Source organism: Agelaius phoeniceus, chromosome 3 (assembly GCF_051311805.1).
Source record: "Agelaius phoeniceus isolate bAgePho1 chromosome 3, bAgePho1.hap1, whole genome shotgun sequence".
In the NCBI taxonomy this organism is placed as follows: Eukaryota; Metazoa; Chordata; class Aves; order Passeriformes; family Icteridae; genus Agelaius; species Agelaius phoeniceus.
In genome coordinates, this window is record NC_135267.1 from 116,363,885 (window position 1) to 116,387,100 (window position 23,216).

Below are 23,216 nucleotides of genomic sequence, written 5' to 3' on the forward strand. Positions count from 1 at the left end.
GGTTAAGCCCAGCCGCCCTCTCCTGACGCTGTGCACAGCTGTGAGCAGCAGCCTGAGAACGGCGCTCACACACACCCTGTCTGCACCCAAGGACACCGGCACAGCAGGCCACAGCCGTCCAGCTGTGACACCTGCACGAGGGAAACTGAGGCACCTTTCACTGTGCCCAGGGGCCAGGGAGGAGGGCATCTCTGAAGCTAGCCACAAACCCGCTTCCTCTGACCAGCACCAGGACTGTCACTCCACGACGACACCGCGCAGATGCATCACCACACTGTGCCACGGGCGGTCAACCCTGACAACTGAACATCCTTCAAAGGAGTTAAAGGTAACTGGCTCCTCACCCAGAGGATATGCGAGTGTACTCCAGAAAAGGAGGAAAGCCACCTAACCCTCTTAACCTTTTGTGAAATGGAACATCATCAGGAAGCTCCTCTTTGGGACAGCCTACGCAAGGACACGGCAACACCCTACAAAGCTGTTACTCCCTCAAGCTGGTGAATACAAACACAGCCCAAGCCGTGGAAATCTCTCTCACGCCTCAAAGCCTATGGCCAAGAGCTCGGCTGAACCCCAGCAGGCAGCCCAGCCAAGAGCCTCATCAGAATATGCCCACACCAAAACACAGCACGCTGCTCCTTTAGGCTTCATCCTGAGCAGCTCCTTTGCTGCTCTAAGTGCCAGTAAACCCTGCAGTGCCACCGAAAGGAGACATGGAAACCAACTGAACCATGTCAGCAGCCCCTCGAGAGACCTGCCCCCGTCCTGCCTTGGCAAGGGAAGGCAGCAGCCCAAGTCAAGACCTTCGTGCACCAGCACGGCCACCCTCCTGCCAAAGGATGGAGGACACAAAAGTACCGCTATCCAAACTATGCATACGCTTAAGCATCCAGTAAACCAGGCTGATCTCTGATCTGGCAAAGCCTGCTGGAATAATGAGTATCCTGTGAATACATAATGTGCTGAAGTTGCCATTGTGTGAAGTAAGTCCATGGTTTGTCTGGGAGCCGAGCAATGCTGAGTCTACTGCTGCTTCCTGTTGCTTGTCCTGTATTAGCATTATTTTTGGATAGGCCCCATTATGTTCTGTAATCCTCACTGCAGTCAGTATGGCCACACTATTGTTCTTGGTTAATATTAGCAGTCAATGCCTCTGTCTGGGTGGCCGGACTACAATGTATTCCAATCATAAAACTAGCATGCATTAACAGGACAATGTACTGGGCTCAGGGGGGAGACTTGGGGTCTTCCCTCCACCCTGTCTTTAAAAAAAAATAGGTAAAAAAAAGTATAGTAGCTTCTTTTCTCCCCCTTTTCCCCCCTCTCTTTTTTACCTAATGATTTCAAGTGATCTCAGCTAGCAGGGTGCTTCATACAACAGCAGCATTTTAATCAGCACCTTATCTAGTTACGGAGTTATTTTCTCACGGAGCCCCACTTGTCAAAGAGCAGCAGATAGGCCAAAATGTCAATGGTTGCTTTCAACCTTCCCCAACAAGCAGATTACCTGCCCTTATCAGTCCCCCTACCTGTTTAAAGCATCCCACTGATAATTAAATGCACCAGTTACAAAAGGGTGGCAAGGTTAATAGACAGAATACCTAGTAGCCAGCCAAGCAAAACAGTCAGGTTCACATGGAGCAAGCCTAAACAAGAAGCCTTTCTACTTATTTACCTAAGTGCCTAAGAACTGGGTTGAGCTGGTAAAGGACTCTGGATGTTTGACTATTTACAAACCACTTTAACCACTTCTATCCACTTTTTGCAGTTTCTTCTGAACACTAGAAGAATAATGAGTGTAATTTACGCTGCAGAATAGTGACCACAGAACCATGAGCTCCACAGACTAACAAGAAACAAATGCAACAGCTTCTAGTTTTGACATCTTTCCTTGTGTTAAGACACAGGGGTTACGAGTTAAATTATTAGAACTGGGTCAATTAACATATTAAACTTCTGTCCATCTAGAGAAATTCAAAGGCAAGCTTAGTTTCAGTTTTCAAAACCAATCCTGTCATTTGTGTTATCTACAGAGATACCTCTCCTTATCTACAGAGAAGTACTTTTAAGAACCGTAGCTTAAGGCTTTTGTTTGCAGGGCATCACAACGGCATTAGGAGTGAAGCTGGAATAAACAGCTCAGAGCCAAGCTCCCCAGCTTCAGAGCCAGCTGACTCCTACTCCAGCCTCCAGCCCGCTGGTAAGCGGTGTTTCCTTCAAGGAGCTGCAACTTTAAGTATAAAGCATCGATTTTATGCAATTCATTTTCAGCCATGCTGACTTCCAGCTGCATAAACAAGCTGACAGTGCTGGATGTGGATAGCCTGAGAAAGTTTAGGAGTAAGCTTCAGTGTCAAGCCCAATCCAGCTGCCACTGAAGTTAAACTGGAGCAGGCCTTTATTATAACAAGAACAAAAATTCTAGGAGCAGGCAAGATGAGGATTTATTTTTAGACATATTATGTTAATATAGTCAAATGGTTTTACCATGAAGGTGAAGCTCTGAACTGGCTGGAACATTAAAAAAAACTCTTTAAACATGTAAGAAGTCCAAAACCTCTGAATGGCTGCATCACTTCTCTCCAGTCCTGGGAAAAAAACAGCCCTGTGATGCTAATTATGCTTCAGATGTCACTTAATACTCCCAGCTCTGTTTAGAATAGTAATCCTAGGCAAAACATTACACTTTGAGTGCTAAGATTTATATTATTAATCAACAATAAATGACAGAGTATGGATTTGATTAATATGCATCTTGCTATTATAAAAATTTCTTCTGATCTGCCCATGCTCCAAGATGACTTATTGTTCAAGAAAAGCTTGAACAATAATCTAGCATTTGCTTCTATAAGTTTTCAAGAAGTTAACTGGAGGGAGAGAAGAAACAAAATCAAAAGCCAAATTTTAGTCTTATGACTGTGACATACCGGGCTTAAAAGAAAGAAAAAAAGCAAATGAGTGTTCTGATATTTTTTCTGAGATTCAAAATGCTGTTATTTTAAATATCAGCTGCAGATTAGTATTTTGGACACCTCGTGTCAAGAGAGGGAATAATTTCACAAAGCTTAAAAAACATTAAAGCTCTTTTACTATGTCTCTGTAGCCACAGAAAACAACTCCTACCCAGAAAACATTTTACATCTTCAGGAATCAGGACCACTAAGATTTTTCATGAAAAAGGGGCTATTTTATTTTTTTAAGGTTGACTATTTTTATTTTAAAGTTGAAATAAGATGTTCAAAATTCTTTTAAATTGTATTTTATGCTAAACTCACTGAGATGCTGGAGGGTTTTTTCCCACCTCAGTAGTTTCCTGGTGTGTTGGTGCAATTGGCCCCAATATTAAATAATTACAAGGAGCATAATTTTGGGGTAAACAAGCTGTTTGAAATTGGAGCTATGCATACCAAAGGAATTGCCAAGTTTGACCTTCTTACTCAGTCTCGCCAAAGCCCCAAAAGATCTTTCTTTACATAAAAGCAAAGTGTAGTGTTAAGTTTTGCTTAGTTAATTGATGCTCAGCTCCCTCAAGGTGCAGCACCCATCACGCTTGGGGCTCTTTAAGAAAGGCCAGAGGTTTGATTCATGTGAGAGAAGAGCATGTGTCTGCCTTGGAACCAAACTTGTTCAGACAGAGCACTTGGACAAGTGGAACATGGAAATGCTTTTGTTCCGTACTTTTTTATACGGCTTCATAAAGCCAAGCTTGCCTGTCAAGAAAGTCAGTGAAGTCTCCAAATGAATGTAAGGCAAGCCCTGGTGCATTTTACTTTTTTTAATCATCATCACTATTGTTTCAATGCACTGAAGAATTACCAGCTACTGCAGGGGCAGCTTTCTGATCCACTCCAGTTCCTTTATGCTGGGCTGCTGCCCTGTTTCCTAGCAACTTACTCAAACCTCCCATCACTTAAATTAATTTATGGCCCACCGTCTCCACACCCATTACTCACAGGGGAACGTATCAAAACTGACAAGAGCAAACCCCATAAGTTATTAATAAGACTCTGACACTCCGAATCTACATTACAACTGCAAGCTCCCTCTAACAATACTTTTAAAGCACCCCATTCTCTGCCCTTCCTCTCCTGCGTGATGAATAAAGGCCTCTAATGCAATGCAACTATTTTTCACAAATGGCATAAGGGGGCAGCTTGACATGGGAAGAGGCTTTTTCTTTTTAATTTTTTTTAAGTAGTCAAGGCAACAAGACTTCTGAATGTTACTACTGACTCAAGCTGGAACATCCAAGAAAAGGCTCCCTCAGAGTAGAACACAATCCAGAGAAGGGCACGAATTTTCAAGTGCAATATGATTAACATTTTGGTCTGCCTCTTATTACCTCTACTATAATTTTCAGCTGAATGTATTCAAAGATACCCTCTCGTGATCAGCCACATGAGTAAATGCAATGCTAATCTCAAGCTCTTACTGAAGTCAACAGTATTCAGCCACCTAAAGAGTTTTTTAAGTTCTGAAATTTCAGCATCAGATTAGAGCTGACTAAATTAAGTTTACTACTTTATCCGGAGAGCTTTGAAAATGCCTGAAATGATTTGTGTACACAATTTTAGTACAAATAAGAGCTTTGCCACATTAGATATTCTTTTGTTCAAATGCCATTTGGAAGTCACAATGGCTAGCATAAAAGCTGTGTCCTGTGGAAGCTAAAGCTGGGAAGCAGGCTTGATAATTGCACAGGGACTATCATCAGCATCTCAAAAAGTGCATTTCAGCCTGGGAAAATGCAAGAGCTTATTCCAAAATTCCAGGCTTATGAACCAAGCGTCTCAAGTTGTTGAGTTTTACCCATTTCAAAGGTTGCACTGGAGTTTTGCTGCTGCTGCTGCTCCAGGATTCCAGTGCTGAATGAGATTCAGCAGGACAATAGAAGCATTTCTTTTACTAAGATGCAGGCAAGCTTAAGAGACTTCTCCCAGGGTCCCCACCCCCCAAACCCACCCTCTACACACAGATTTCCCTTCCCAACCCTATGAAGAGAGAGGCTGCTAGAAGGAACGTGTTTAGTTTTCACACCATTTTTATATGCATACCTATAGATTCAAGACAGTCAGATTACTGGGAGCTAGTTTAAAAAAAATCCTTGATGTACCTGACTTCTCTGACAAAAGTCAAAATCTGCAACACAAGCACTACAGCCATTGGCAGAGCTTCAAATACCTCAGATTTTTACAAAGCCCTTTATCCCTTTGATGGCATATTTGATAACAGTTTTATCTCATTTCATGTTGGGGGAAAAAAAAGAAGAGAAAGAAAAGGGAAAGAAATAAAGGACAGACTTGTACTTCCAACAGAGAATACTTTTGTTAACTCTGCTATTGTACTCTGTAATACTATCTCCTTTAAAACGGCGACTTAATTTCTGCCCTGTGCCTCTTGAGCCCTCGATATTCCCCACGTCCCGGCTGAGAGCGGAGGCAGGTAGGAGGCAGCACAGGACACTTGAAGAACGCACAGCTGCCTGCAGCACTTGGCGGCAGGACCACAAAGTGGGTGTCTACACCACAGCTGCAGAAGGAATGCTTTTGGGGCGGGCTTTCCTCCCCCCAGAAAAAGTCCAGGCCCTCCCAGCAACCAGTCCTTATCTGACCATGAAGGGCCAAGCTTTGGAGGGTCCAGGCATGCTTCCACCTTGCTAGCAGCGATAGTGGCAGAGGATAGGAAATGAGATTCTGCCCTCCCCTGCATGCACATTCAGCGCCCTCCTCCCCTCCCAAAAATGACCTTAGGCATCTAGGTTAGGATGACTGGATTTACAAAATTGCTGAGCATCAACATACCCCAAGGCAGTTGGTAGGAAATTGTCTGCTCAGCGCCTTTGGAGAAGGGGTGTGTGTGGCAGGGGGAAACAGTTTTGTTTCCTAGGTGATCTCAAAATACAAGTTTTAGGAGCAGAAATTTGGGAGCGCTCGAGAGCCAGACAGGAGCCCCCCAGTGCACGCAGCACTGCCAGACACAAAAGCCACGCACCTCCTGCCACCCGAGGCCAGGCACTGTCCATGTCCACACATCCTGGGGCCCTCCCTGAGCCTGCCTCTCTGGGGCTGGCCTGCACGATGTCCTTTTGGAAAGATGCTCCTCACTTTCTCTGCGGGGAGCTGAGGGCTCCTCTGCACAGCTGGCCATCAAAGCCTCAACCCTCCGGAGCACTCCAGAAGAAACCAGCAGCAGCAACGTCTGAGTGTTTTTTCCAGCCAACAACAAAGCAGGATGACTGACGAAGGAAGGGGTCACCCATCCCTCCATCTCTCTGCTCTGAGGGGCTGACCAGTATTTACTAGAGTGGACAAGGCTGGAAAAGTGCCTGGCAAAAAGCTCCACCTCCTTGAGCCTCCGAGTTTTGCACACAACTGAAGAGAAGCCAGAATCTCTGGACCACAAGGGGCAGGTAGCCAGGAAAAGGTGTGCTGTGGGGAGGAGTGGGTGAAGTGCACCAAAAGCTAAAGCCAGGCTTTTCTCAGTCTTCAGCTTCTGGAGTCCACAAGCACCTCCAAACACAGCCAGCTTCCCAGGGAAGCTGGCAACTACTGCACCCAGAACAGCAACAGCAGCTCCCATCCACAGCGAGCAGTGCAGCGAGATTTCCCCCTGGGAGAAGCAGGAAGCCTTCCCAAACACGCTCCGGGGAAGGAGGCCAGCTATGACACACACTTTTCACACGGGATCCCTCTACAGCCCCTAACCCACTGCTCTTCTGGCTTAAGCCCAAGACTTCACTGGTTAAGAGAAAAAAAAGAAAAAAAATGAACTTCTGACCTTCTAAGTCTCAAGAGACTTATTCATGCTGTAAAGTGCAGAGATACTGGGTTTGCTTCCCTGACCCATTTAGATCCCCCTCACTGCACATCTGACTTTCAAATTTAACAGGCTGTGCATTGTGAGCCCCAGGGAACAAAAACAAAAACACCACTACATTTTACTCATTTCTGTGCTGCGGATTCCCGACGCTCTTGCCAAGATGCCTGCTCCCTCCCAAATCCCGATCCCTCTTCCCCTGGCACAGAAGTTAGAGCTCAGCTCACTAAGGACATCTCAAGCACCATCCAACAGAGCTAGAGCAGCTCAAGCAACTCACCGGCCAGGCGAAGCTGAAGGGGATAACGATCCGGTTCTTTTCATTATTCCGGTTGTACTTTAAATTGAAGGTATTTCCTCCGATGACAGGAGTGGATTTGGATCCGAAGCTGCAAGGACCGCCAGCAGTGACCCGCGATTGATACTCCTTCAGGCAAACTTTAAAATAGGTGTCACACTCGTCTCTGGTGCATTTTTTATCTCCTGGGTTTCGGGTGCCATCGCAGCAATTTCCATTCTGCAGTTCACCATTCACATTTTGCATGGATAAGATCTCCAACTCGAACTGTCCTGACGCTAAAGTCACCTGTTAATCCCAAGAAAGAACCGAAGGAAAAAAAAAACAAAAAAACAAAACAAACGAACAAAAAAAAAAAAAAAAAGAAACAAGAGACAGACAGTTACCTAACTTTTTTCCCCAAACGCAATGTACAACAATTCTGAAGACAGGAAAAAGTAATTTTAAGTGTGCTTTCAAGAGGCACATGCATAATGTTAAAAATAAAACAAAGCTAACCACTCCAAGCTTTCACCTATCAGACATCCATGAGAAGGGCTCATAAATCAGGCCAACTAAATAACGCCATTAATGCCAAAAAACAACCTTAAGTGCCAGCTCCGAAAAACACAGCGCGAGGAAGGCTTCCAAACGGTTAGGAAATAAAAGTAAACTAAACCAAGAGTGCAATACGCGAGGAGCAAACCCAGCAGAACGATGTAGCTCCTAATGCACTGCCTGGAAAGGCACCCAGCCACCCCTGTGCCTCCTCCGGGGTGCAGCCGAGCCGGGCACGGCTGGAGCTGCCCAGCTGAGACGCAGAGCCCGCTCATTAATCACCCCAGCAGCGCTGCTATTAAGTTGATTTAAAAAAAAGAGTATTTAAAAAAAGAAAAATAAAAGGGGAAAAAAGTGATTTTGGGGGGAAAATAAAAGCGGTTTGCAGTAATCGCATTTCTCGTTCCCAGGAATTAAGCCTCGCTGCAAGGCGCTCTCCCGCGTTTGCCATCTCCAGAGAGAAGCCAGGGCAGCAGCTCCGCTCCGGCCGGAGGAGCCGTGCGGGATCTCCCGGACCCACGTCCCCAAGCCCCGCGGAGGAGCGCGGAAGCCGTGCCCGGTACGTACCTGGGCCCGCAGCGCCAGGAGCAGGGTGAGGATGGAGCACGCCGCCGCGGCTGCCCGCCGGGGCGCACGCATGCCGCCGCCGCCGCGCTGCCCGCCCGCCCGCCTGCAGCGCCGCCGCCGCCGCCGCTCGCTCCGGGTCGGGACGGGACGGGGAGGGCCAGGAGGGAGGAGGAGGAGGAGAAGAAGGAGGCGGAGGAGCTGGAGGAGGAGGAGGCGCCGCTGCTGCTGCCGCCGCCGCCCCGCTCTAATATACCGCGGCGCACCCGCGCCGGACAACGCCGCTTTTCAAGCGCTTTCAATAGCGCCCCGCTCTTCAATGCAAAGCAGCCCAGCCTCCTTTTATCCGCCTTATTCTCTCGCCTCCCCTCTTTTCTTTCCCTTTTCTTTTCTCTCTCTCTCCTTTTTTTTTTCTTTTTGTTTTATTATGGCGATTATTATCCCAGTCCTTTTATTTCTTGCGGCGGAGCCCCTGGCCCCCCCGAGACACACGCACACTCACTCACTCACACTCACATTCACACACACACACGCACATGCAGCACACGCACCGCCCCGCAGCCGCCCGCCCGTCTGGGAGCGCCGCCGCCGCTCCGCTTCATCTAGCCCAGGGCGGCAGGCGCATGCGCCCATCCATATGCATGAGGGGGACAGCAGGAGGAGGGCGCGGAGGAGGGGAATGGCACGGGCAGGCAGGTACCGGCAGGAGGAGGCGGCGGGCATGGAGGGAGCTGCGGCCCGGCGGCTGCCCCGCCTGAGGGAGGCGGCGCGCCCCGGCCGCCCCGAGGGTCCGTCCCTCGGGAAGCGCCGCTCCGCAGGTGCTTCTAGCGCAGCCTGGAGCAGGAGGAGCCGCGCTGCGGCGGCCCCGGCGCTCCCTCAGCGGCGCTCGCGGCTGAGGGCTTTTCCCGCCCCGCCGCTCGCTGAGGGGACGCGCCGGTCCTGCCCGCCCCGGAGCCGCAGCCCGTTCCTTCTCGCCTCCTCGGCGCTGGTGGAAGGAAGAACAAAACACGAAGCATTTTGGGGGACACTTTTTGCGGTGTGAAACCTTTCCCCGGGCATTGGCCGGCGGCGGCCACCCTCTCTTCCCGGCCCTCGGCAGCTGAGGCGGGGCGGGCCGGGGGCGCTGCCGGAGCGGGCCGGCGCGCCCTGAGGGGACGGTAGGCGCGGCCGGCCCGCGACTCTCAGGTAGCCCCGGCCGGCCGCTGTCCTGAGGGAAGCCGAGGTGGCAGTCGCCACCGTGCGACTCGTGCCCGCCTCGACACGAGGTCGCGGCGCCAAGGGCCTCCCGCGCTCCAAGTGGGAGGAAAGATCCCTCAGCTGATTAGTGCCGGTAGCACAGTGCTGGCAGAGTGCCGAGACCATCAGGGACCCTGTGCCCGCGCTGCAGAGGCTCATCCCAGTTTTCAGGTGGGTGCTGCGGTTGTTCTGCCACACATCCTTTGAGGAGCAAGGTCCAGAGCTACACAGCCAGGTGATTTACTTAAGGGACTCCCTGACACAGGTTACTGAGAAGCCCAAAAGTTTGCACAGCAGCAAAAAGAGTTCAGACTGGTTCCCAGAGGAAGAGCCACACATCAAAGGGCGTTGAACAAAAAAAGAAAACCCAAAAAAACCCCACCCCTAACTTTGTCTCTGGTTTGGGAAGTCCCTGGGCTGTGGGTCTAGAAGTTGGGTGACTGTGCTGGGAACTCGCTGCATCACTGTCCCTTTCTTCCTGAGGCGCTGGCGACAGGAACTTGGCCTACATGACGTTCGGTCTGACCCAGAACAGCTATTCTTACGTCCCGATCTATTCCACCCTGATCTAACACAGTAGATGTGTGAATGTCTATTTTATACACCACAGTCTGTGGTACAGAGGAAAACAAGATTTCTGACCTAATTTTATATCCTTTGTTTTCATTTCCTATGGCAAAAGCAAAGTGCCTGTTCTTGGCTGTGGTGAGGTCTGTCCCGTTACAGGGTGCCCCAGGCTGGAAAGCTGGTGGTATTTGTGCCCCTCACCTTAGAACTGTGCTTAGACTTCCACCTGACTCCTGCAGATCCTGTTCCCATTGGTGAGTTCACAGCTTAGATCACACTCTGGTGATTTTGGCACGCCTGTGAGGTGCGCAGTTGCTGAATTCTCCTTCCAGCCTCGCTCAGCCCCCAGGTTCCACCAGTGCTGGTTGTAGCTCACCGGATTCATTAACTTTTCAAAGGCTGGTAAACCATCATGGTGTTTAATCTGCAACATGGCAGTTTGGTGATACCAGTGCCTCTCTTCTTTTTTCCCAGTGGGTGTTGGTTAGCTTCCACAGCCTGGTTAAATGTTATTCATTCCCAAGTGCCACACATCTGCTCCTCTGGGCCTTTAAATACCCTGCTGCTGCTGGTATGCTCCGTACCTTTAGGGCAGGTGTGGAGTTGGCCTTTCTGTAAAAGGTTACTCCACCTGTTTGACTCCAGTGCTTAGGAAATCCAGAGGTCTCTTTCCCACAGTGCTTGTGAGTCAGCAGTGTAGCTGCCCTCAAACAGAATTACTTGTCCAACAACTTAAAATGCTTTGCAAGCATTAATGAATTAAGTCTCCCAGTGTCTTGAGATGGAGAGTATTAGTGATAGGTAAAGCAAGGCAGAGCATGAATCATGTGCAGAAGCACATTGCAAACCCTCTCCCTTACAGCCCTGAAAGAAATGTTGACCTCATGGAAGTCAGCAGTAAAATCCCCCTAAATATATTTAGTCTAGAATTTTCCCCTTGGAGTCCCACCTCTTGCTTTTTTCCTCCGGGCTGTCAAGAGCCCAGAGACCCAGTGGCCCCCTTGAGCCACTGCACAGCACAGCCTGTAGCCACTGCACAGCTGCCTGCAGCCACTGCACAGCTGCCTGCAGCCCGAGTATCTTTTCAAGATGCTCCCTTCACTAGGGCCACAGCAACGTGCAAACTGCTGCGTGTGCACAGGGCCCTGAACTGCAGTTGCTTGGAGCAGCCTGGGACCGGTGCACATAAAATCCCTGCTGCAAGGCTCTGCCTGCACGTCTCAGGAGGTGTGGAGCCGACGTGCCTTCCTCTGTGGCTGCTGAAGAACTTTTCAGCGTCTGGCACTGGGCTTTTTACATTGCGTAAAGTTACTTCCTGCTAATCTTCCTATTCCGACATAATTAGATCACATCCACATTAGAAGCCGTTACAGACATGGAGTGTGCCAAAGCCCGGCGTTGAGGCAGTGCTTCAATTCAGGCTTTGGGCCTGAATCAGCTCCCTAATATAGAGCTGTTCATTGAGGCCACTGGGAGATTGCCCAGGACTTCGGTGGGACCAGGATCACAGCCTTTAGAGGGAGTGTCTGGCTTACGAGGGTCAGGTGTCGTGAAGTCAATTCTTTGTGTGAGGAAAGTTGTAATTTCCTTTTAAAGCTCAGTGACTCATTGAGCCATGGCTGTGAACAATCCCACAGGATTTCCTTAGATTTGTGATACCTGAAGGTAAGCTTGGAATGGCGCCCCTGGAAAAGTTCTTCGTTCAGGGACCTGATGCATCTCATTTTTGAGTCGGTGACTAAACTTTTGTTTACTACTGTAATGCAGATGAAGACAGTTGCATAATCATAGGGGACTGACATTGCATCAGCCTTCAATAAACTAGTTAAAGGACTACCAGAAAAGAATCTGTTGACATGTGGAATCTGTGGTCAAAAAGAATTCATAAAGCTCAATGACCTCTTTTCACAGCAAATGAAGAGGCTAAAGGAGTCCTTTGTTCCTCCAGATTTTTATAAAAGTAGTTTTGCTCCTTGAAATTAGCCAATAAAATAAATTTGCTGCAGTGTTAGATGTAAGCCTGGACAAGCTGAGTGGAAGAGTGAAATTTCATCCACTCGGCTAATCCTTTATCTAGGAGTTAAGCTTCCCTGTTGCAAGGAGAAGGGCATATCAGCGCAGTCAATCACGGATGAGTGAGCTTTTAGATAAGGCCTTTCCTATAATACACCCACCACACTTCATTTTCCTCCGGCTGTTGCGGAGGTGACCTGCCCACTCGGGCGAGTGTCGCGGAGCAGAGATAGGGACCGCGCCGCGCCGCTGCTCGGCTGACGCGCATTTCGGAGCAACACATTCCAGCAGATGAACCCATTGCACAGTTGAGTGATCTAAACTTAGAAAGCTAATTTCTCTAATTACAAAGTGAGACTGAACTCCTGTAAAGCTTTTCATCACCTGAGTGGAATGGGAATTGCGCTTCCATAATCATTTAATGCTTAGAAACTAATTAGGAAGCGTTTTGTGGGGAAGCCACACCCGGTGTTAGACTATTTCACAAATGGAGCAGGGGAGAAAACTACCACTGATTAGAAAGTTGAGCAAGTGGCAGAGGTTAGAGAAAGAGCACAGTTTACCCAGCACTGAGGAGTGCATTCCCACTTCCATGAAAGCTTCAGTTCTTCCCAGTCAGGCAATTTCTTAAAGCTGTGTCTTCAGACAAGCTTTCCAAATGTGACAAAAGATTTTGGAGAAGATGCTCTAGTAACCAGAGCCTCGAATCCAGTTTGCTGCCGTGAGCCCTTACTTTCCCCTTTCCCTGGAATGTGTTGCTTCAGACAACTAAAATTTACAAGCTGTGCTGTGTTAATTGTGCATGTGCATTTTGTCACTGTGAAATTTCTACCTTAGTTTTTCTGTATGTTAGAAATGTTTCATTCCCCAGAATGAAAGTGAGGCAATAAATCTATTTCAGAGGATACTCCGAGAACAATTTAATTAAAAAAAAAAAAAAAAAGATTCGGGGGTAGTCAGAAAGTACTGCAGTAAGAACCAGTAAAGTCCCTGAAAGAGTTAAAGCTGCAGTACGAAAAAATGTCTGTTGTAGAGCCTTTATGTTTTATCCAGCTGTAATTAAGTGAATCCATAACATTATTGCTTTCTGTCACAGCTTAAAATTGAGACCTTACTCCATTCCAGGGAATAGTGCTGTTTTTCCTTCAGTTTCCTTTATTTATATGCACATAAAACCTGCTCTCTGGTTGTTTCTCTGTTAACCCTTCACGGATCAGATGCCTCCACATTAACCTGTGGACCCAACTGCTTTGTCCTTCACTTATCCTCCCCAGGGGTGGGATTCCTGTGCAGCAGTGATGTGATCTCAAATCCCCACTTTCTAAAAGCAGGGAAGAGCTGAGACTATGGTTTTAGATCTGGGTAGGGGTACAGCTTATCAAGGTGGAGTAGCTCCCAGTAGGTGCAAAGACTGTGACACTGAGCAGTGCTGGCACGTCTGTCACAGACAAGATCACACTTTCATTTGATAAGCAGCAACTCGGCTATTCTTGTCAAAGAGGCTGCGCTGAAGCCTGGGCTGAGCCCCATCTCCAGCGAACAATGGGGTGCTTTTAAAGAGCTCCAAGTTTCAAGTAGTGTTTTCCTCACAGCTTTCTGCAAAGGTGCTTCTTTGAGCCAATTTTGTTGAGGAAGTGCTCACACCAAGTTTCATTTTCTTGTCATGACAGCATCAAAATGCCCGAACTTCTCTTCTCATGCAGATTGTTTTAATTGTTAATTGCATGTGAAAGTATGTGTTCAATATGTTCTCAATCACAAATTAGCCTGCAGGTGCAAGACTGAAGTACACAGGGGTGTCATTTAGCTAAGGAAATGTCTAAAGAGAAGAGAGCTGTGATTAGCAGATTTAAATTTGAGTGTACAGTAAATGACTTCTTGCCTTTGCCTGCACTCATTCTCTGGCTGATCTAATATTCTGGGCCTTGACTTTTCTTATTCCTGTGGTGGGGGGATAAAGGGAGTTGCTTCATTTGGCATGAAGAAACTTTTAAAGACATTAAGATTTCTAAAATCCAGTTTCAGCCCAAAATAGAGATGTGCCTAAATCAAGAAACAAAAACCTTTAGGTAAGGGATATGTTTAAGTAACTTGCTGGAGTGGCCAGGAGGTTGGGCCACAAAGTTTAGTGCATGGGAGTGATGCTGCTGATCTGCAGGGGAAACCCTTTCTTCAGGGAGTCAGGGATGTGCACAGTGGCCTGTTTTTACCTGGTCCCTTGGCACTGCTGACTCCCTGCTGGAAGGAACCTTTTTGCATCAGCTAAATGTTTTTAGATAAAGCACAGGCCACGGCGGGTGGCTGGTGTCCTTGGTAGTACAGATAAAGACAAGGCCCTAAAGGGGAGAAAAATGTCTTTCTCTGTGTTCATCCTTTACACAAGAATGAAAAAAGTCTCCTGACCATTCTGAATGTCACAACAGTGCTACCACCTGCAGATGTGCATTGAGGACTTTTCTGTCACTGATCGTGCAGCAAGAGATCTGACAGGACTGGGTGTTAGAGCCAGCAGCATTTGGAACAATCAGAGTCTGTGGGAGTTTTGGTGTTAAAAATTCTGCATTTTGGACAAGATTTGTATCAACACAGTTCATCACTTGAGACTCTTCCAGTCGCACTCTGGAGTTAGCTGTGGTCAAAATGCTTGCAGCTTCCAGCAGGATAGTAGAAAATAGAGCAAATGAGAAGGACTGGAATAAGAACAGTCTAGGGGTGTCAGGGAGAGGTGGCAAAGGAAGGGACTTATTCTTGGGAGTCTGAGCAAGTACAGCTCCCGGTCACCCTGCCTCTCTGGGTAAAGGTTTGTCTTTGCTCTTGCCACAATACCTGGAAGGTTTTCCATTCCTGCCTCCCTGACTGCTGTTTTGTCTCACAAGGTCTTCAAGCACAGGGGAGATGATTTTTCTCTTCAATTGCTCCTGATCTCAGCCCTGAGGCTGGACCACTCCAGGTGGGGTGAAGGACATCCCTTATTTGTGGCACTATGGCAGCAGGACAGCTTGGTGAAAGAAAAAGAGCCTGGCTGTAGAATTGGACCCTTAAAACCAATTAACTTCTTTGAAGTGTGCTCCAGCTTTCTGTCTGAAAGGGGCCACAGACTCTTGTAGATCCACAATCTGTGTGTTGCCCCGAATTGTGGGGATTTTTCCTATATATAATGATGATTTTTATTTACTGTGGCAGAGAGGAACGAATGAGGATCTGCCCCAACTTGAATAGAAGCAATTCCACACCTGTCCCTTTAACTGCCCATTTGTGGTTGGCTGCCTTTTATTGTCCTCCCCCCTGTGGGGCTGCAGGGCAGCGTGTGTGTGGAAGGATTTCCCAGCCTGTGGGTGACCCCTCATCTCGCTGCAGCTCCTTCCGTCCCCTCCCTTCTGTCCAATATTTATTGGAAGCACGTGCTAAGGAATCTGTGAGCCCGCAATGCTAATGAGTGCGTGGCATGGAGCAGGGCAGCAGATGCACAGGGACAGGCACGTTTCCTAATGAGGGAGTCTCGAGACCCATCTGTTGAGTCTCGTGGGCCCTCAATGCAGTTTGCTGCCCGAGGTTGCCAGTGGAGGTTTTTTCCTCTGATGCTTTCAGTTCTCAACAAGTGCAATCCTGTATAGAGCAGCATGTCATGGGGTTAGGTTTTGTTGTTACTAGCAGATAATGTGACTTTGAAAGGAACGCCCCTGCCCCAGCTGAAAGGAGGATAACCCTCCTCTACCCCCTTCCTTCCCATCCTTCTTGCTGGGATCAATAACAGGTCCCTAGGCACAAAGCCTGCATTCTTTTATTCTCAAATTAGAGCAGCTGCAGCAGCAACACCACAGCTCATTGGAAACCTATTAGCTTTTGAAAGACTTAATCCAGTTTGAAAATAACTAGTGTTTCTCAATCCTTCACGCGCTCTCTCCCGTAAGAGTTCTTAGGCTGCGTTGGCAGCGGACCGGGCTTGTTATTGTAATAACCTGCATCTCACCGTGTCCCAAAGGGGCAACAAAGAAGGCAAAATGTCAGTTTCCCAGCTTCACAGGGCCTAAGAACATTGGATTCACTCTGCCACATCACACCCTATCACTGAGCCCTGCCGCCTACCATCCTGCCTTCAATGGTGACTGATGTCCTGTGATTCACTCTCCAATTTCATAGTTTTTAAGGCCAGAGGGGCTATTATGATAATCTGTTTGACCTTCTGCACAACACATTAGAATTTCATCCTAGGTGGGATAAAAGCTGGGAGCAGCTGGATTCTTTGATGTGGCTCTGCTGGGCAGCAGTGGAAATTTGGGGTTTTCTGGGGGTACTCTGTGCTGTAAGGGGAATTTAGTTTTTTCCTTTTTTTAAAGCACCTGAAGCACAAAGCTTTGTGAATGGGTGCATATGCAGCAAATGCCTTGCTTTAGAGGTAGGGGAGCTGATTTTACTTGGAAAGGGTTTGCTCCCTGTCTTGGTTTCTTGTTTAGCTGCTGTATCTCCCCATTACTCAGGATCTCCCTGCAGAAGCACTTTAAAGTGCTTCTTTTAAAGGTGGGGGTCTGAGCTTCAGAGATGTTTAGGCATTAAACGCCTCGTGAAGACTATTGCAGTGAGGAAATAGAGTTTTCTGGAACATGATCCTTAATTTCATGCCCCAAGTCACACTGGAAATCTGTAGAAGATGAGGGAGCTTGTTTTCTCATTTTTCTTGAGTCACAGGCTAGTGTGCTTGCAGGAACATCTTCCTCTGCTCAGACTTTTCTGTACTGTGCCAGCCCTCAGCCTTTCCTGTAAGTGCTGCCAACTGTTATCATTAGTGTTGGTACAGATATTTTGCCAGAGGTGGCTGGGCTGGGACCACCAGCTGATTCCTGAAGGCCACTGAACAGCAACAGCTTTTGATTTCTACTGACCTGGACCAGATTCAGTGTGGTGACCTAGAGCTAAGGGGCTCAGTATCTCATTACTAATCCCTTGAGCTAGCCAATTCCTTCCACCAAGTCAATGTTTTCTAAAGTGTTAAAAGACTTTTCCTGCCTGCCTGCCCATTAAATCCTGCTCTTCTGTCCGTGTCCTTGGATCAGCCTAATCACTGGAGTGGATCGGTTTCAAGTCTTAATGATGCAGGCTGTGGTCCTGACAATGCAGAAGATGGCAGGCAGCACAGCTGAGGCAGGCTCTGCTCTGGGGGCTCGGCTTTGGGGTAACCCTGATGTGCTGCTTTCGTAGTGCATTGCCAGCTGGGATACAGGGCCTTTCCAGCCTTCTGCTTATTTATCTGAGATTCACAATCTAGGTGTGCTTCTAGACACTTTTAATTTAAAAAGAAAAGAAACCACGTGTTTTCCTGGATTGTCCATTGGCATTGCTTTTTGGGTGCAAGTAATAATTTTCTTCTGTGATATTTTAATCTTCAGACTTTCCTAGATGGGGAATTTGGCTTTGCAGAAAGAACTACGTGGAGCACCATCACCGTGTTTAATGTATCTTTATTATTAAAGTCTTATATCTTAGAGATGCAGAGAAATGTGTTTCAAGAGAGTGTGTACAGAAAACCACCTTAGAATCAGCAATTGCCTCATCCACGTACACCTAGCAAGAAACAGCTTCCATTTACTTAATTTTAGATTGAACACAGAGCAATTTACAAGTCCCATATATGTGTCTCCTCTTCCAGAAAAGCTTCCTCATAAGTTTTATAGATTTTCTATTTAGACTTCATCATTCATATAATTAATATTAATAATTCATATTCATAACTTGTATATTTCATATTCATAATTCATATGATGGTGGACATACACATTGCTCCATGTGTATGCATTTTTCTCCTTTTATTTATATATCTGCATGAAAAAGAGAAGTTATTCTCAGATATTTCAGTTACTTATCCCTGGTAACAGTTTTCTTAATATTTACTCTGGTAAAATGGGCATGGCTGTGTTTCTATGAGGAATCTTTTTCTTCTTGCAAAGTAGGAACACTTTCCCCCACTGCTTAAGTGCACACAGGCAGTGGAAGACAAATTTCCCTCCCCAATTTTTTCTTATATATTATTCACAGAGAGCAACTCTGCCTTTGACTGCCTATAATAGACCAGGCTGCAGATGAGAAGAGCATGAATCTCCTAGGTTCTGCACTTGCTCTTCTGGAAGGAGCTCAGTATCCCCTGACTGATACTAAGCACATTTTACTTACTTACTTTTAGTCAGTGGATCAGGATACTCTAATTCTAGGCTATCTCATTAAGAATCTTCCCAAAATAGTTAATTAATCTCCAGCATCTCAGGGGGTTGCTCCTTTCTAGTACTGGTGATGTCAATTAATGCTGTGCTACCATTTGAATCAAGTTCTTGATGTGGAGTTTGACACGAGGGCCCGTGTCTAGTAAAGACACAGAGGCAGAATCTGACAGTGCCCTTCCTCTTGCAAGCACTTTGTTTATGTGAATTGTTTCCCAAGTTAACTCCTGTGGCCTAACCCCAAAGAAGAGAAGATCTAATCTCTAATTGTCCTCTGGGACCATCCCTGCAAGGTCCTTGAAGAATATATCCTGTTTCCCAGTCAAAGAGTCAATCCAAGGATGTGTCCTGGCTTCTCTTCTCATTGAAGATTGTTTACCTGTTATTTGTGAACTGTGTTTTGTCTGTGGACTATTCCTAGTGCAGTAGCATTGTGATGCTTGCTAGAGAAGGAGGAAGGATTAAAATGGCACAAACTTTACATTCAATATCATATATTCCATACAGAAGGATTTACAGCCATTCTGCAATTGCACCAAAGTCCAGTCAGCCCTTGGAGGCTGCAGGAATTCTGCCATTGGTGGAAGACAGATTGAGCCTGTAATAAAGAAATGTTGGGAGAATTCCTAATTACCTGCTCTGAAAATGTTTTAGAGCAGCATGGTATTTGTTAGTGGGTGTCAGATGTGACACAAAACACTGAACATTTCAGGATGATGCTAAAATGAAAGCAATTCAAGGACCAAATTATGTATGAGTGTCCATATTCAAACCCAGGTGTAGCAAACAGAATGCTCTCATTTCCCAGCCAGCTGGGACTACAGTTTGGACTTTTTATTAGACTATGAAGTGTCACTTATTGTTCAAAGAGATTTTCCCTGAAATGAAGGCAACCAGGGCTGAAAAGCTGAAAGCACTGAGTTGTGTTCATTTGGATTAAAAATGTGTATTTTGGGCCAGCGAAACTTCAAAATAAGCTTCAAAATTCTCAAACCAAACAGTTTTCCTTGTGGTAGCTGAAAAGGAAACTGCACATCCAGGAGGAATGTAGATCAAAGCAAACTCTGCAAATGATGCAGAAACACATAAAATAACAAACAAGGCTGGTGGGAAGAGGGAAGCTTTTGTAAGTAGATAGGTCCGTTCATGTTACACTGAAACCAAAGGCAAGATTGCTAAAGAAGATACTGGAGAGGGGTATATAGGGGTATAGATTTTTCTCCTCAGAGGAATTTTCCAGCCTGTTTTTGCATCTCCATTGTATTTGCAAAGTAACAAATAAGGGGCATACTCAGCAGCAGATCTCACTGATACCAACTTTTGCCTTTCACCACCCTATCTTATCTCTTACTTTCCTTCTTTCTTTAGTTTTCCCTGAGCCTCCCTCTGCCAAAGTCTGTGGCAAAACATGTTTGTTTCACTGCTCACGCACAATTCTCTTAAAGCACATCATTGGGTCAGTAAACTTACAATACTTAGGTAGTTTAGCTTTCATACTTGCAGAACAGAACAATTCTGAATGTACCTACTATTAGCTGTTTACATTGGAATGCATTTGTGTAGGAATTTATGTATGAGAGTACAAATCTACCTCAGAGCTGTTTTTAATAGAAAAAATAATCGTGCTAAATAGTTTTAAACTCCTTTTTTCACTTATGTGTAAGTGACTATGTTGCTGCAATAACCAGTTTTAAAAACAGAAGTGATAGGGAAGTGGCAATTGTTGCAATGAAGTCATTCTTCGGCTGAATGACTTGTCCAGTCCCTTCTTGGATGCATCTTCATGAAGTGATGGGCATGTAATTCCTGAACTGCTCAAGGTTTTGTTCACAGAATTCTCCACACAAGAGGAAGGACCTTGCAGAAGGGAGAAGGGTTTTTTGTCCAACAGCCAAGAGGAGCTGGGGTTTTGGGGATAGCTCCCTCCTTGGATCCTGCGGACGTCTCCATTTCCCTTTTGTGTTGGCAGCTCTTCCGTGTGCCTCTCCAGCTGAAGAAGCTGCAAGTGTGGCACCTACCGCCCCTTTGGTAGAGAGCAGCTCTTTCCTTGTGCGGGTGTCATTTATTTCATCCAGGCCTGAGAAAGTGGAAAGGCAGCATTTCTTCATCAGCCTCATTTCTTTACGCAGAGAATGTCTCTTCCTCTCATCCCCCTCTCTTTCCTCTGCAGCCACCCACATTTTGAAAGCACCCTGGTCCATATTGCTAGGGTAGAATGGGTTTCCAGGGCTCTATAGATTCAAGGACAAGGCATAAGCTGGATTTACACTGCCTGGTAGTTGGAAAGATTTGATTTCCCTTTTTTTTTAGATAGACAGGCCCTTTTCTCTCTGCTTTGCGGAGCAGCCTTTCATCAGGAAGGGCAGGCCCCACTGCACCCATCCTGTGCAGATCACTGGAGCCACATTTCACCCTCCCATCTTCCCCTGGGCGGTGCACAAACGATGCCTGCTCCTTGTGGAGAGGGCAAGGGGCTGGAGGAATGCTGCTCTTCTGAAGACTCTCACTGGGATAGCTCAGGGGTGGGTGGAAAACATTGTTTTCCCACTGTACCTATTGAGGCTTGTTTGCACCAGAGATTTCCTCTAGCAATGTTTTATTTCTCCAGGCCTCCTGAATTGTTTGCCCGTTCTTTGAACTTTTTTTTTTTAAGTGGCCACTTTTAGCCTGGATGGAGACCAGTGAAAGTTTGAGCTCTGTATCCAGGGAAGCTCCTCTCTGCGTGAGCACTGGACCAGTCAATAGGCTCCAAGCCCGGGAGTGCCAGACAAAGGGACAGCCTGCAGCAAAAGGGATGTTTGTACTGTGGCCAGAGTAGGCTTCCTTAAAAATAATAGCCAAGGTAAACACTATCAATTCACAAGTCAGATCCTTGTGAAAAACCACCAGCCCATTTGCTAACCCATTAAGAAGGGAAATAAGACTTGACAGTTCACTGTGCTGTGATTCTAAGCATGATGTTTCCCTGAGAAAGAGTGCCTGTGCTGCTGAGAGTGCTCTGCAGCCGCTGATGGCAAGGGATTGGGAAGATTTGTTGCTGCCCAGAAGTTTGTACATGGGTTGGTTTTAGGTTGTTTAAACCTATCCACATCAAGTGACAAAATGCAAAGCTGTCAGACCTGACCTGGCAAAATGGAGCTGGCATTCCAAAAAGAGTATGTCCATTCTGTGACTTCTGTTTTTCTTCTCAAATGGGGTCTTTATGTTTGTGACTTCAGGTAACAAAAAATATGGGATGTTTTGTTGAAAGAGGATTAAGCCCAAGCCCAAGCCCAAGTTAGCTTTGCCAGATTTATTCCCAAGGAGATGCTTTCCAAATACGGAATAAATTCCCATGTGTGACCCACCTCATTCTTGGTAGATAAATGGACAGCAGATCTGAAATGTGGTCAGAACTCTGCATCCAGTGGCTAACTGGGTGATCTTGGTCACCAGAGGAGGAAATGCTGGCCTTGCCCAGTTTTGGGAGGAAGTTCATTGGTGGGAGAAAGTTGAAGAGACTTGATGAAAGGAATGGGGTAGACCAGCTCTAAAGCAGACTGGACAGTTTCTGAGTAATTTTATACAGTGTATTTCAAAGTTCCTAGGAAATCTCCCACTGAGTCCAAGAGGTTTTGTATGTCCCAGTGTTTAGCTGGCCTCAGAAATATGGGAAGTAACCTTAGAATTTTTTTAAGGACAGCAAACAAACAGCTTCCAGTACAATTATGATGGTTGTGTTTTGCACTGATAACTGGGATCAGAAATCAACTACATTAATCAGGAGATAATACGTAGTCCATGAAACTGAATTTAAGCGGTTGAGGCAGAAATGTGGCATAGAGAGATAAAGTAAATCAAAGTGAGTAAGAAAACCTGCTTAGGAATAAGCACTTAGCCTGGACCTTACACAAAAACAATCCAGGCAGGAAATGAAACATATACTTCACCATGAAACTGAAGACATCAATTGTCTGAGGTTCTTTTGCTGTGTGCAAGGCTTTCAAGGCTGGTCTTTCACTCTGGTGACTCAAACATTGTTGATAAACATGGCTTGAAAACTGATCCAAATGGATCTGTGGGGTCTTTATTTTGCACACTTTTCATCAGGACCCAGCTTTCTAAAACACATTATTAAATATTTGATAATTTTTATTAATTACCACAATTAATATTGATTAGTCTTTAATTAAAGATTTTTATAAAGTAAGTAAACAATTTCCCCAAACTTCCAGAGACTCAGAGGTCCATAAAGATCCTTAGGAATTAGGAACAGCTGCTTTTACATAAGTGTTAATATAGCTATTGCTTTTATTACAGTGTGGTTCCTTCACAGTGTCTCTTATGCTTACATATGTTAGCACAAGAGTCATATTCTCACTCAAAATAGTCATTGGTGTTTTGGCAACAAAAAGCTATAATCATAAAAAAATTTTGTAGAAGCAGCATTTTCACAATTCAAGTCCTGCTTCTGAGAGATTTCTGACAACTCTTAGCTTGAAAGGAACAGATTTTAAACAAGGAAAATGCTGTTAATATCACCATTCTATAGAGAAATCAGTGACATAAGGAGGAAAGCAATAGGGAAACACAAACACTGCCCTACCAGATAAGATATCCAGTGTGATAAGATTTGTTGGTATTGGTCAGTATAAGGAAAAAAGAAATTAGAAAGCAATTAATTGTTTTCCTAAATTAAAAAAGGATGCCAAGGCTTTTGTTAGTCATTTGGATGAGAATCACAGGACTTGATAACCCTGTGGTTGTACCTTGCCATAAATAACACTAATTTGTTGTGAAGTGCAGCATTTGTGGTTTCCTGGTTGTTTTTCTGGCAGAGAGTTCCACAGATTATTTATTCATATCGGGACTTTTCTTAAATCACTTAAAAATATAATCTTTGTACTCCATTGACAGAACCTTTGTCTTCTGTTAGGAGAGAAGGCTGAAGAGGACACAGCTCTCTGTGGGTTTGATCTGTTGTGTTACTCTCACAT

The 23,216-nt window shown here is 46.0% G+C and overlaps 1 protein-coding gene across 1 annotated transcript in view; it reads right to left on the reverse strand.

The window, feature by feature from the left end:
- JAG1 (jagged canonical Notch ligand 1) overlaps window positions 1-8,824 on the reverse strand; it is a 35,363-nt gene extending 26,539 nt beyond the window's left edge. Inside the window, exons 1-2 of the mRNA XM_054628917.2 lie at window positions 8,219-8,824; window positions 7,097-7,402 (exon numbers count right to left, since the gene is read on the reverse strand). Coding sequence (XP_054484892.2) covers window positions 7,097-7,402; window positions 8,219-8,290 — 378 coding nt within the window. The 5' untranslated portion in view covers window positions 8,291-8,824. The remainder of the gene's footprint in view (window positions 1-7,096; window positions 7,403-8,218) is intronic.
- Between the last annotated feature and the right edge of the window lie 14,392 nt (window positions 8,825-23,216).